At 33.0% G+C, this 15,599-nt stretch overlaps 2 protein-coding genes across 2 annotated transcripts; one reads left to right on the forward strand and one right to left on the reverse strand.

The window, feature by feature from the left end:
• Nucleotides 1–920: 920 nt before the first annotated feature.
• Nucleotides 921–3,488, reverse strand: LOC105120774 (F-box protein At5g51370-like). The gene is made up of 2 exons (XM_011019148.1): nucleotides 2,068–3,488; nucleotides 921–1,551 (listed from the first exon to the last, which is right to left on the reverse strand). Exons 1-2 carry the CDS (start codon nucleotides 3,312–3,314, stop codon nucleotides 1,278–1,280), a joined length of 1,521 nt encoding a protein of 506 aa, XP_011017450.1. The 5' UTR covers nucleotides 3,315–3,488; the 3' UTR covers nucleotides 921–1,277.
• Nucleotides 3,489–11,238: 7,750 nt separating this feature from the next.
• LOC105120775 (transcription factor UNE10-like) lies at nucleotides 11,239–15,384 on the forward strand. Its single transcript, XM_011019149.1, has 6 exons — nucleotides 11,239–11,600; nucleotides 11,691–12,390; nucleotides 12,483–12,584; nucleotides 12,943–13,008; nucleotides 14,362–14,736; nucleotides 14,932–15,384. The coding sequence occupies exons 1-6, from the start codon at nucleotides 11,494–11,496 to the stop codon at nucleotides 15,016–15,018; spliced, it is 1,437 nt and encodes a 478-aa protein (XP_011017451.1). The 5' UTR covers nucleotides 11,239–11,493; the 3' UTR covers nucleotides 15,019–15,384.
• Nucleotides 15,385–15,599: the final 215 nt, after the last annotated feature.

Consider the following 15,599-nt stretch of genomic DNA (forward strand, 5'->3'; position numbering starts at 1 on the left):
TTTTTAGAACCAATTGATTAACTAATTATTTAATTATTTAATATTTATTAAAATAAAAATTTTACAAAAACTATCTTAACTTACTAATTACAAGCTATCAACCACGCATATAACAAAAAGGATAGACAAGATTTTTAGAATAATTAATTAATTAATTAATTGTCTAACTACTTATATTACTCGAATTTTTTGGACTTGTGAACATATACCAATTCAAGCCATTGATTTGAATCTAAATTGTTACTAGGTAGTTGAGTAATTTTGCGTGTGGATAATTATTTTACTTTGAAAAGAAATTATGAGCATTGAACCAAACAGCAATTCCATTACTAAAGAAGAAGAAGAAGAGAGAAGATAATCCCATCCCAGTAATCAAACGACCCAAGATCAATGATATAACGTCTTCTCATGCTTACCTTTTGCCCCCCACCTGATCACTTTCTTCAATGTTTCAGCATCCATGTTTCATACGGTATACACTGCCATTTGATCTCTTTTGCTCCCATATTGCTGCCTGAACAACATCCCTCCCTTCATTCAGCCTGTAATTTTACTTCTCACTGCATCCTGGTCCTCTGCAGACAAGCGAAAAATAATTTGATCGTCGCTGCAGGCCTGAAACTTCTGCAAGTTTTTGTGAGGATAGGGAAGACATCCAACGGATACCTCTTGTCAATGCTTTTAATTATGTTGGTCATTTTTGCAAGATTAAGAAAGCAAAGAAATCCTCAGCAAAGTCGTGAATCATGCATAGTTCTCAAAACATACGAGATCCACAAAAACAAAGGATGAATCAATCTAGTGATTGTTGTTGTATTAGCGTGTGTATCAGGGCTAAAATGTGATATTACATGTGGTGATCAACTTCCTGAGGAAGGTGAAGTATCCACAATATGAAACCACTGTTGCGCTTTTTCTAATTCTAACAACTCAGCTAACTATTCACTAGCTGAATTAGAATATCTAACCTATTTGAATGTTGGAGAAAACTTCCCCAGTTACAAGCTAACAAAAGATATTCAACTTGACATACATTTCAATCCCATAAATCAAAGAAGGTGATAGGACATTGACATAAGCTCCCTTTAGCAGGCTCTTTATGAAGTTCACCAGCAATCCCTCCTCTGTTACCTCTACGCTAAATCATCTAAATTAGATATGATAGTGATTACTGTCTATGGACTGCATGCTTAGTGCCAAAATAGTTTGCAGCTGCCAAGAAAATCATTTTGTTCTCCATATTGAAGCCAAGATTCCTAGAGCATCAAATGGTCTGCTCAAACTTTCAATCCCTTGAAAAATCTGCCACCCTTATTTCCCACTCCAGTCCCTGCAAGACCTGATGACAGGAGAGATCTGGAATCTGGTCGCCATTTCAACTCTTTCAGAACAGAAAACAGAGTAGCAAGATCAGGAGTTATTTCACTGTCCTTTATATTGTTACTGGAAATTACTATTAATCTTTGAAGTTCCTTCCAATTCAGAATAACTGACTCCAAACCCCCTGTCGTCAGCAGAGAGCATCCCTCCAAAGACAAAAGCCTTACCCTCCTATAAAGAAAGGAAACAAAATGGCCCATCAAAAGATTGGTTGAAAGCACTGCATTAAGTAACATGCCAAATTTCAAATTGTTTCCATCCTTGACATTTTATAAAAATAATTGTTATGGGAATAGGTAATGAACCACGGTATCGAATCATGTGAGCTTGCTTGCTCATTCTTATACTAAATTTGGCAAACAAAGCATAACTACCCAAAAATCCAGGCTATTATAATCTACATCAGTCAATTTTCCTGCAAATTTAAATAGGCTTTAATCCACAGTTCCAAATGAAGAAAGGTACCGAGTTATGAGATTGGAAAGGATGAACTTGATCATACATGATGAAATAAAAGCTATTCGTCGATATCATGCATGACATACACATTGAAATTTCGTGGTTTAAGTTCACATTTTGGAGACAAAATTTAAGTCGTCTACCAACTCTTATTAAAATCATAGGCATAGTTCGAAACTAATACAAAATCGAGACAATAGCAAAAACCAGAATGACAAAAACTCATACCTACAAACGCTTGCAGCTGCAAACACTTCATCTTCCAATCGCCAACAGTTCTGCAAAACAATTTCCCTAACAGTCTTGCAAACCAAAAATAAAGCCTTCACTGCTTGTTTATCCCTCATCTGACACCGTTGGACATGCAACTCTTCAAGTGTAGGACAAGACCCCAAATGTTCAAGCAGACCAGGACTTGAATCAACACTCTTACATGATTGCAACCTCAAAGTCTTCAGATTTTCACAAAATGATAATGCAGCCAACCACCCACCATCCATTCTATGATCACAAATAGTCAATTCTTCAAGCATTTGACAACACTGCCCAATTGCCTTAATCCCATCATAGCTCCCTTCGCATCCACATAACTCAAGCTTTACTAACCTCCTACAACCTTGAGCTAAAATCGTCAATCCAATATCACTCACCACCGAATTATAAAAACCATCAACGCAACCAATCAATTTCAAAACTTGCAAATTCCTACACCCGGAAATCCCCTTCAAAGACATATCCCCGCAACAATGCAACTCCAATTCTTGCAAAATTTCACACTTGCTCGAGATACTCAACAACCCGTTTTCGCTCGTGCCAAATACAACAATTCTCCTCAAATTGGGATACGATTTACTAATCAATTGAACCCCATTATCAATCAAATCCGACGACAATAAATCATTCTCTTCAATAAACCCATCAGACAACAACTTAGTACCAACATAAACAGAAAAATTATTCCTAGTGATCAAAATCCCGGAATTCCTAGGCATTTTAATACAAGCATGAACAATATCAATGCTTTCCAAATTTGGGAACCGGGTAAAAACCCGACCCGAATTAACAAAACCAAAATCCATAACCTTTATTGAATGCACCAAACGTCCATGAAGGAAGAACCATCTTTTGCAAACAAGAGAGTTAGAAACATACTGTGAAATCGGGACTTTATTGAAGACTTGAAGGAGGAGCTCATCAGAGAGAAGGGAAGTGTAATCAGGTCGGTTCGGGTCATTCGATGGGAGACCAAAGATTTTATCTGGGTCAGATGGGGGTGATACTAGCGGGCTATTTGAGAGAGATTTCATTTTCAAAGTTACATGCTTTAGTGCTTGTTCTTTGAACCACAACTCCGGGAAGCTTAAGGTTCTTGTTTTGCTGTTTAAGGATGTTGGTGTTGGGTTTGGTATTAGTGGTGGCTTTTGATTGTTATTAGGGTTAGGGTTTGTTGTTTTATCCTCTGGTGATTGTGACATTTTTTCTTCTGGGGTAAAAATATCTTCTTTTCTCTCTGTAATTAGAGGGTTTCTTGCTTTTAATTCGTCACTCTCCCTTCGATTCTTTCAAGAGAGAACATTAATCTTGTTTGGATTTGTTGGATTGTGTGGGGGTGTCTTCTTTTTTTCCCTCCATTCATTTGGTCATGATTTCACAAGGTTGGTTGTGATTCAGCAGGCAGATGTCCATGTCTCGCTGTACCCTTTTGGTTGGATCATGTTTGTGTAATGGGCCCTCTTGATGCTATGCTGTAATATTGTTGGATTGATGCAGATGAATAATAAGTGCTTTGAATTTTTTTTCTTGCAGCATAATAATTGCGAGCATTTAAAATCTGTCCCATTTGAGATGTGTAGTAAATGTTTGTGTAGGTAAGTATTTGGCTTCCACTTGGAAGGCCCTCACGGAAGATAGAAAACCTCCTCCATAGGGCATGAATGTATAACAGCGCGAATTTCTAATTGATTTTCACCCTGAGGGAAGCATGCATGGAATTTCTTTAACCATGAAATATTTTAATATAAATCGATGTGCGTTTAATGATATAAAATAAAAATAATAATTATTAACGTTGATAGAATATTAAAGTAGAAAGAAAAGAAATATATCTATATATTTATTTATTTAATAACGTAAAACATCGTGTTCTTCATAAATTTTAATTTATTTAATTATATGAAAATCAAGATGGATTTTCATCACAAATGTAATAATTTAAATTACGTAAAAAAATTAAATGTTAGTATAACTTTTTTTTTCTTAATGTAATTTTTAAGCCAGACTTGTATATTTCTTTAGCCATGTTGTTAATTGAATAGAAATTGTAAATAATTAAAAACAATGCCCAAAAGAATTCAAATGATTTGAAATAAGGATAAAAAAATATCTATTTATCAAAACCTCTTTTCCTTATTAATTCATTCTTTTATCATATAATTTTTTTTATCAAAAGTTTTGTTTTTTAAACGAAAACTTATCATAATCTTAAAAAATAAGTTTTGATAAAAAAAATAAAAAAACCTTTGATGATTTTGATACAAATATATTAAAAAATATATCTATAATAAACTTGAGGAAATTATATAAAGAACTTAGATATTCATTCATATCTAGAACATAATTAAGATAATATTACCCTGAAAAAAGATGATACTATTTAAAAACAATAACATAATTAAGCAATCATTTAAACATCATTTAACTAATTTTATTTAAAAATAATCCAATTATAAAATACTAAATTGAGAAAAAGAAAGATAAAAGAATTGAAGAGCCAGGCGTGTATGAGTTGGATATGTATGTTTGGCCTACATGTAAACCCAAGTCTACACACCCTTTTCTTTTCTTAAAGAGAGGGTACCTTTTCATATATTATCTGAAGTGATTTTCTTCTTTTTTTTAAATTTTTTTATATATATAACATGTCATCCATATTGGCACACAATGAGCCATCCATATGTCATCTTTTTTGGTCATTAAAGGTGGCTTTGGTGATAGAAAAATCAAGATCTAGATTTTTGTATTCTAAAAACCCATATTCCAAACCATTTTTCACCAAAAAAAACTAAAATAAACCCATGAACCTCTTTTGTAGTGTTTCTAACAACAAAACATATTCTAACCACCCCAAATACTCAGAGTAAAAAAAGAAGAAGTTCCTATCTAGTTTTCTTTAGCATATATAAAGGTGAAAATAACCTTCAATGAATTTTTTTTTTTCAAAAACAAACTTATATACATCCCAATCAAAGTATTTCTCTTAAAAAATCTCACACATGTGGGTCTATAATAACCCGTTCACTAGGACAAGTTGAAGAAAAATAAAGAATCAAATAAAAAAAAAATCTACCTTATTAGTCTTGGTTAACCCATCTAAATCATGATTTAGATTAAAGATTTAATAGGATTAATTTTTTTTAATTTTATTATATATTTAATTTTATTATATAATAAAAAATATAAAAATTAATTTACTATAAACCCATTATCAAGAGATAAAATTCAATAAATTATAAATGATAGGATTTTTAAAAAAAAAATTAGATTGGCCATGTTTGAGTGACCATTATGACCGGACTTGTTACAGCTTGTGGCGATGAGGAAGGCCTGCATATCTAGGCCAGTATGTTTTTAATCGGTCCCTTTTTTATTAAAAAAATAAAATACATAGACAATATATCATCTATGAGTTGAAACACAATATTATTCCCACAACTTTTAACAAGACACATACAACGATGTTATAAAATAATTAAAAAATTTACTTATTTACATGAATAGTTAAACCTACCTTTATCATTTAGTTGCTTGGTTAATGGCATGAGCTAGCATATATGTGCTTTGATCAAATTATGATATTAAAAATGTTTCCAAAAACACACATGTGTCGGTAATTATTTGAAGATAACATCTGTCCCGCAGTTTTGTCCCTAGAGATTGCTTGGTTCCTCATGCCAGTGGCACTGTATCTGCCTTTGCTTTTTCATCAGCTGGCTGCCACAAAAAAAAAAAAAAATTTCCGCTCTTAATTCCACAAGCAACAGTGTTCCTTCTTATCCTTAGCACCACAACTGTTTTGGATAGCCCAAGCATCTTTTATCGAGTTTGCTATCGATTCTCCCTAATAATAGCATCCTCCTCCCTTTTTGCTAGCGCATTCAGGCCTGTGTAGTTTTTCTGGTTATTTATATAACTCAACCTCCAAATTAGCTGTATAAAAAAATCCCAATTCAGCTAGTATATCCTTAGGTTTTATTTTTGAAAAAGTAAAAAAAATAAATTAAAAATACTTCTTGCACCATGATCAATTGAAATCGATCTAAACTAAAACTTTATATCAATGGAGAATAATATATAAGAATTTTAATATGATTTAAAGACATTAAAAAAAATTATAAAGAAAATAGAAATACAATATAAGATAGGGAGAAAAACAAGTTTCTATTATCAGAAAAACAGCACTCGGGGAATATTTGCTTCTAAGCTTTCTGAGTTCCTGCTAAATTATCTATTTATAGATTACATTTTTTTTTATGAGGGATTTTGATAGTTACGAATCAGGAATGGAGGGAAGAAGTAAAGCAGATATGTGAAGAATATGGATTGAAAAAACAGCACACGGGGAATATGAAGAACAATAGAGCCCTTATGCTTTGACTAATTAAATGGCTGGAAGCTGCGGTTAATTGGAGTTAGCTAGAATCATCTGATAGCAGTTAGTTGAGTGGTTGGAAAGGTCAATATTTGATTAATTCTTGTATATAAGCCTTGTACCTAACCTTGGAGATCAAGCAAGAAATAATAGAATGCAAAAGCAATCCATTCACCTCTCTTTCTCTTTTTTATACCTTTAATTCTCTCAAATTCATCAGACAAGTACTTAACAATTGGCTAGTAGGAGAGCTAGCCTGATTTTAGATAAAAAATTAAGCAACCATGGTGGAAAAAATTACATGCCATGTTAAAGAGCAAGAAAGAGATAATGAGCAATTCAACTCGAAGTTGGGTGCCATTATTGTTTCATTAAAGATTTCAACAAAAGGCCAAGAGATCGATCAAAAGAGCAGAACTGTAGCAGATTCTGATGGTATTCTACCTCATCCCAGAATAAATAAAAGAAATAAAGGATATTCAAAGGGGAGGATACAACATGGCCTTACCCAAAGTAGGATATAATATAGAATTATTAGCCTTTAAAGGAGAAAACCCTAGGTGTAATTGTTTGAGAAAGTGTAAAAAGTTCTTCATGATAATTAAAATTCACTCCTGGACAACAAAGGGTGGAGATAACTTCATTATACCTGGAGGGAAAAACATAGGCTTGGTATGAGGAATTCTTGTCTGGAGGAGAAGATTTTTCCAGCTAGGAAGAACTTGCTAAAGGATTTTGTATGAGATTTGGCAACAGATATGATGTAGTGGAGGAATTTAATAAATTAGCGCAAAATAAAAATATGAAAGAGCTTGTAAAGAAATTTAAAGAACTCAAGTCTCTCATGAATGCATTGAATCCATCATTACTAGAAGCTTACTACATTTTACTCTTTTTTAGTGGATTAAAAGATGACATAAGATCCTTAAACCTGCTACATTAACACAAGCCTTTGAACATGCTAAGTGTAAGTAGGAATCAAATTGTACATTGGCTAAGAAAGTTAAGATTCTTCCAAAAACTAGCCTTCTTTTTTTTGTGCAATAAAAGCTACTGGTAATAGCTAGTAGGAATTAAATTGTGCATTGGTTAAGAAAGCTAAGATTCTTCCAAAAACTAGCCTGTGTTTTTGTGCAAGAAAAGCTACAGGTAATCTATCAACCTAATTTTTTTAATCATTTTAGGGTAGAACCAACATTGAGGCAAAAACATTATGTAGACACTTTAGACAAGAACAAAAAAGAAAACCAAATATGGAAATAAATTTGTATTGGGCATTAATGTTTTATAGTATTTCGTCTATGTATCATTCTAAGACGATTATATAACCCATTACTTGTTAAAGTTTAAATCCTTTCCAATAAAAGTTTAATGATTATATTTTTATAATTGCTTGGTAATGCTTTCCATTCCTCATTGATGCATAATACTTTAAACTCATCGGTCATTATGTGGCATAATTAATAAAGTTGAAGGAAAGACATTTCAAGATTGAAAAGTTCAAAGAATTTAATTTATTACTCAAAATAATGAAGTTTTAATTTTTTAAACATTAAGATGAACTTTTTATCATTATTAATCTCTCATAATTGTATTGTGAGAATATTTATATATTAGTAAGATATGATGTTTTATATATTAAACTCATTAATAGTTGTACTTAGCGAAGAAAGATGGCCTCTAGCTTATTTCAACAAAGTTTTGAGCTCAAGGAATCTTGGTTTATTCATTTATAAAAGTAGTAAATCAACATCTTAATGGCAATTAAGAGATGAAGGCACTACCTTGAACATGACTGTTTTAATATTAAGATTGATCATAAAAATTTGAAGCTCTTGTTGGAATAGAAGAAACATACTTCAATCTATAAAAAAGGCTTGACAAAACTATTAAGGTTAAGGCATATAATTCAATATAAAAAAGGTAAAGAAAACATTATGTTTATTGTCCTTTCTGTTTTAGTTTTTTTATTTTAATCTTATTTTTTTAATAAAAAATTAAAATCAATTAGTTTTTAGTTAAGATTAAATTACAGAGAAAAAAAAATAAGAATCAAATTAAAAATAATTTGCACAATTCAACAATAATAATATATGAGAGGATGGATAATATAACCTTTTACAGTGAAAAAATAATGTGTTTTAGTGTTATATTTAATACTTGATTCTATATGAACACACATGCTTTTAACACGTTGACAAGGAAAGAAAGGTGAGCTAGTTTATATAATGTGTTAAAATCGAACGTGAAAACTTCAAAAACACCTTTAAACCAAAAGTTAAGATTCTTCCAAAAACTAGCCTCTTTTTTTTTTTCGTGCAATAAAACCTACAGGTAATAGCTAGTAGGAATTAAATTGTGCATTGGTTAAGAAAGTTAAGATTCTTCCAAAAACTAGCCTGTGTTTTTGTGCAAGAAAAGCTACAGGTAATCTATCAACCTAATTTTTTTAATCATTTTAGGGTAGAACCAACAATGGGGCAAAAACATTATGTTGAAACTTTAGACAAGAACAATAAAGAAAACCAAATATGGAAATAAGTTTGTATTGGGCATTAATGTTTTATGAGTATTTTGTCTATGTATCATTCTAAGACGATTATATAACCCATTACTTGTTAAAGTTTAAATCCTTTCCAATAAAAGTTTAATGATTATATTTTTATAATTGCTTGGTAATGCTTTCCATTCCTCATTGATGCATAATACTTTAAACTCATCCACGATCATTATGTGGCATAATTAATAAAGTTGAAGGAAAGACATTTCAAGATTGAAAAGTTCAAAGAATTTAATTTATTACTCAAAATAATGAAGTTTTAATTTTTTAAACATTAAGATGAACTTTTTATCATTATTAATATCTCATAATTGTATTGTGAGAATATTTATATATTAGTAAGATATGATGTTTTAGATATTAAACTCACTAATAGTTGTACTTAGCCAAGAAAGATGGCCTCTAGCTTATTTCAACAAAGTTTTGAGCTCAAGGAATCTTGATTTATCCATTTATAAAAGAAGTAAATGAACATCTTGATGGTAATTAAGAGATAAGGCACTACCTTGAACATGACTGCTTTAATATTAAGATTGATGATAAAAATTTGAAGCTCTTGTTGGAATAGAAGAAACATACTTCAATCTATAAAAAAGGCTTGACAAAACTATTAAGGTTAAGGCATATAATTCAATATAAAAAAGGTAAAGAAAACATTATGTTTATCGTCCTTTCTATTTCAACTTTTTTTTGTTTTAATCTTATCTTTTTATAAAAAAATTAAAATCAATTTGTTTTTAGTTAAGATTGAATTGCAGAGAAAAAAAATTAAGAATCAAATTAAAAAGAATTTGTACAATTCAACAATAATAATATACGAGAGGAAGAATAATATAACTTGGTAGAGTGAAAAAAAATCATGATTTTTAGTGATATATTTACTACTTAATTCTATATGAACACATGTGCTTTTAACACGTTGACAAGCAAAGAAAGGTAAGCGAGTTTATATAATGTGTTAAAATGGAACGTGAAAATTTCAAAAACACCTTTAAATTATTGGGTTGTATCAAAGTAGTCCCTAATTGTAAGAATATTTCTAGTTATATACCCAACAAGTTTACTGTAATTAAAAACAAGTTACGATCAATTATTTTTATTCTTTGATATTTTAAATTACTATTTATTTTGTTTTTTTTTAATTATGTGACAAGGAAAATGATTTATAAGATCTATGAAAGGGACACAAATGAAATTAGTGAAACCAAAACTATCGAGTTGAACTATATTGAAACTACAAGGACCGTAACATAACTTTTGCTAACCTCCTCCCCTCCATTGACCGCCAGGACAGCTCTCTTGCTAACCAATCATCTCAAATGATCATCAAACAATCATTTTAATTAACCTGCCTCCACACGATAATAGGACTTTAAAAAGCATTTTGAAATTCAAATTTAAATACAAGAAATTTAAATTTTAGTTTTAAGATCTAAAGTCTTGACGTTTTAAAATAATCAAAATCCAACGATGCTTGAACTGCGGAAATTTACCGAGTTCTCTCTACTCTTTTCTCTCTCTCTTATATATTTCTTTTATTTTTTCTAATTCCTTACCGTTTACATCTATTTTCTTCACGTTCACAATTTAATATATAGTTTTAACCAACATGTACCCTTAGGATGACATATAGGAATCACAATTAATACTCCGGTCAGATTTTTTAATATTTATACCTTATAGAATACTTATTTTTTAAAGATTTAGATAGTTATGCACTACTTATTAAGTTTCAGGTATTTATATAAATATTTATTATCTGATTATTATTTAATAAAAATAAAAATATTAAATAATAAAATGTTAAAATAATATGTATGTGCTATATATATATATATATATTTTCAGGGTTAGATTCAAGTAAATTTTGAGTAAAAATATTTATACTCTAGAATAAAATAACTAACTAGAAAATTACCTATCTATTCAGGTTGGATTGGATAAATATTCATCAAATTCAAATTAAATTCTTATTCCATGCGCCATATGAGATGTTGTCAAATGTGCTGGTTGACAACGTGTTGTCAACCAATCACTACTGTAAACTTTAACACCGGAGAAATTCTCTTGGTAGTGGTTCCGGATAGACCTGGCGCTGTCAATTATTTAATATTTGATTTATGATTTCTAATTGAAAAAATAGAAAAGAAAAAACCCTCACATATTTTTCTTTAATTTGCTTCCCCCCCCTCAATTTTAATGCATATGGACGAGAGTATCTCCCTCTCTCTCCTCCAAAAAACCTCTCATCCATCACAACAATTAAAGGGTGAAAATTTCCACAAAAGCCATGACAACAACTCCATTCTCTCATAATAAGAAATATTGAAAAAGTAGCATCACTCTTCGAACGCACGAAAGTTATTTGCAGAATTTATCCAAAGAAGAAGATACCGCTCCATTTCAATTTCATCCTAGTTGGTACTACCAGGAAAACTTTGTCAAAATGAGTCACCAGTGTGTTCCCAGCTGGGAACTTGATGACAATCCCACCACAGCTCCGAAGGTCTCACTTCGCTCCCACTCCAATTCAGGCGCACCATACATGCCCATGTAGTCTCTCAAAATCCATGCGCGCTAATATATTAGATTGTTTTCATTTGTTGATGGATGCATAGTGATAGAGGATGCTTTTTGGTGCAGGTTAAACTACGAAGTAGCAGAGCTAACATGGGAGAACGGCCAGCTAGCCATGCACGGCCTAGGGCAACCGCGCGTGCCAGCCAAACCAATAGCCTCCACTTCACCCTCCAAGTACACATGGGACAAGCCACGCGCCAGCGGCACCCTTGAATCCATAGTCAATCTAGCCACATGTATACCTCAGTGCAATAAGCAAACTTTTGACAATAGTGGTTCAGACCATGACCTTGTGCCATGGTTTAACCACCATAGAGCTTCAGCCTCCGCCACAATGACTATGGACGCTTTGGTCCCTTGCTCCAAGCGGTCTGATCAGGAACGGACCACACGAGTGATAGACTCCAGCCCCGCCGGATTAGGCACTGATTGCGTGGTGGGATGCTCCACTCGCGTGGGGTCTTGCAGTGCCCCAACTGCAACGCAAAACGAGGTCGTGGGTCTCCTCACCAGGAAACGTGAGAAGGTGGCGCGTGTCCCAGTCCCGGCTGAGTGGAGCAGAGACCAAAGCGTCAATCGTGGTGCCACGTTTAGCAAGAAGGACAGCCAGCAAGTGACGGTGGACAGTTGCGAGAGAGAGTTAGGTGTTGGGTTTACTTCCACTTCTTTCGGGTCGCAAGAAAACACCAGTTCTGGAACCAAGCCATGTACTAAAACCATCACAGCAGATGAGAATGACTCTGTTTGTCACAGGAGACCACAGGCAAGTTAATTTTGTTTTGGATATATAGTTAGTTTATTTTTTATTTTTTAATTTATTGAGTGTTTCTTGGGGTTTGTTTTGGTTTTTTAAAGAGGGAGGCAGGTGACGAAGATGACAAGAAGAAAGGAAATGGGAAATCCTCAGTTTCTAATAGACGAAGCAGGGCTGCTGCTGTTCATAACCAATCTGAACGTGTATGTCCTCTCTCCTGGAAAAATGTTTTTACAGCTCGAAGTAAAATCAAAAGGATAATTAATAAAAGATTATGATCTGTTCTCTTTAATTTCATAATAATAATGATTGGTTTCATAATTAGCGATATTACATGGTATTATAAGATTTGATTGAGCAAATATAGACTGGATTAACATGGGGGATCTCCTGTTCTAGATTCACTTGCGACAAATTCTTTTTAACTAATTGTTTAATTACATCTAAGATTTTTAACTCTCTACATATGTATATATATAATTTCACGTATCTTCCTATCATGATTGCTGGTACAGAATCCTTTTTTTTTTTTTTTAATGTTGCCTTCGATTTTATTGGCAGAAAAGGAGAGATAAGATAAACCAGAGGATGAAGACACTGCAGAAACTGGTCCCCAATTCCAGCAAGGTAAGAAAAGTTTCTTCGGTAGCTTTTCAGTATATCAATCTGTTTGCATTACAAAGAAGCTCTTAAATTTGACTGATGAGTTCCATAATATTTTTGGTAATATTAGATATTCTTTGGCTGTGCTTTCTTTATTTGGAATTGTGAACTCCTCCTTGAAAATTGGAGCGTGGTCTTCATCTTTATATTGCAAAAATAAATCAGTCATTAACAGACAGTATTTCTCATCATTTAACTAAGCAAATTAATGATCTGCGCCTTATTTTTGGTGAGTTTATTCTTCCAAATTGTTTTTTTTTTTTCAATCCTGATCAGGCTAGGTATTTCCATGTGAAGAATGTTTATCCCATGAGAATATATCAACAAGAAAAGAAGGCTAATCTAAAGGTAGTCGGTGAAAATGACCGACCCAACTAGTTCCAAGTGTGATGAGCAGAAGGGAAAGAAGAAAGAACCGGCATAAAAATAACTACTATCACAAAAGCCGTTCCCACATCGCTAGCTGTTATTTATTCTAAAGCATGAGCTTACCTGCCTTGTCCTTAAGCATAGTCACACCTACCTTTCTAATCCTGGTTTTAGTGTGGAACTATCATCATCATTTATAAGAATCCTAGTCACATTGCTAAAGCGTCGGCATCTGCATCGCAGTTCCAAACTTTCGGGCTCTCTTTTATTCCCACTAGGGGACGCCATGGTCACAGAAAGTGTGCCCAACTTGCTACTCAATAAAGCGAGCTTGGTTCTGAGGATTTTTGTAGACTGGAAACCTTGGGATCAACCGTATAAAAAATCTACTGGTAGTAAATTCTAAGATTAGGGTCTCGCCTTTGTCAATATATACATCTGGGGAGTAATGTATTTTTTTTTCTTCAAAGAAAAAGTACTAATCAATATATACACATGGTCTTTCTACCCTTAGATTCATGTCGTATGAGGCAGCTGCAGAGATAGCTTCAATTATAAATACTCAAAATCGGACAAAACAGACCACCATGGTATAAATGCAGTCCAACACATCCTTTTGCTTTCAAATGGCTTGGAATATCTTGGGACTGATCAAGTGATCCTAGTCCACAAACCCAAATTGTGGGGACAACATGACAGAAGGTTGTTTGGTATGAAGACAACTGCCAGCTACCGCATAAATCCTTCTACTTATGTAGGCCCTAATGCCCTGGTGTTTATGCATTATTTCAATTTACATTCGTTGTCATTGCCTCATTTATCTTGGCAATTAAAATTCTGACACATGATGATTTATTTACCTGAGCGCTTAAATGAATGCAAACATTATTAATTTGTATTATTAACTATATATAATTTATTTCCATATGTTTTCTTGGTTTGTATTAGACGGACAAAGCCTCAATGCTTGATGAAGTGATTGAATATTTGAAACAACTGCAAGCACAAGTACAAATGGTGATCAGAATGAATATGCAGCCAATGATGTTACCAATGGCTTTGCAACAGCAACTTCAGATGTCAATGATGGCTCCACTCAGCATGGGGATGGCTGGTATGGGAATGGGAATGGGTGTTGTGGACATGAACACGCTTGCAGCTCGTTCCAACATTACAGGGGTTTCTCCAGTTCTTCACCCCACTGCTTTCATGCCCATGACCACATGGGATGGGTCTAATTGTCATGAACGGTTACCAACTGCAGCTCCTTCAGCAACGGTAATGCCAGACCCACTGTCTGCATTCCTTGCGTGCCAATCACAGGTAATTAAGTTTAATCTGCTTAAAATCCTCAAGATATGGTAATTTTTCAATCTCATGTTGAAGGGTTCTAGAAAATAATATGGCATTATTTTATCTGTGTGGAATGAGGACGTAGCAAATAAAATCTTCTGATATATTGCCTGCATAATATCATAATTGCGATATTAATGTATTAACCACACATTTTTGTTGCAGCCAATGACCATGGATGCTTACAGCAGGATGGCTTCAATGTACCAGCAGCTACATCAACAATCTCCTGCTTCTAATTCCAAGAGCTAAGTTTTATGCTATGCATACTGGTGTCTTTTTTAGACAAAATCTTGGCTGGCCACAGACAAAAGGCAAAAAGCTCCGCTTATGAGTGTGATTATATGTTTGCTTGCAATGGTTATATATATAAGTCTGAAACATGCACTATTTTGTTTGATTTATTCAAGCTGCACGGTTCAGTAAGGAAGCAAGGCTGATGCTCTTCACGCAGTCTAGGATCACTTTAGTTAATTATTTCACTTTTTTCTATAGTTTTTATTTATCAATTTCCAACTTAAATTTTGTAATACGTTTATATTTATGATCTCCCTTACAAGGACAAGGTGTAATGATTTACAACTTCGGGCATATTATTTTGGGGATTTGTTTTACTTTGATCAGTCTTATGCGGGGATTTATACATGTTATTAACCATCGTGCGTGGATCATACTTTACCAAATTCCCTTGGTCCAGACTACCCCTGGCCGTAAAACAAATCAGAGTTTTTCTCATCACCAAAAAAGAAAAATTATAATGATTTGTGGAATACAATTTAAGCTATATTTTGATATGGAGGAGGAAAAATAATTTATTATATACATTGAAATGG

Source organism: Populus euphratica, unplaced genomic scaffold (assembly GCF_000495115.2).
Source record: "Populus euphratica unplaced genomic scaffold, PopEup_1.0 scaffold6.1, whole genome shotgun sequence".
Taxonomy (NCBI): Eukaryota; Viridiplantae; Streptophyta; class Magnoliopsida; order Malpighiales; family Salicaceae; genus Populus; species Populus euphratica.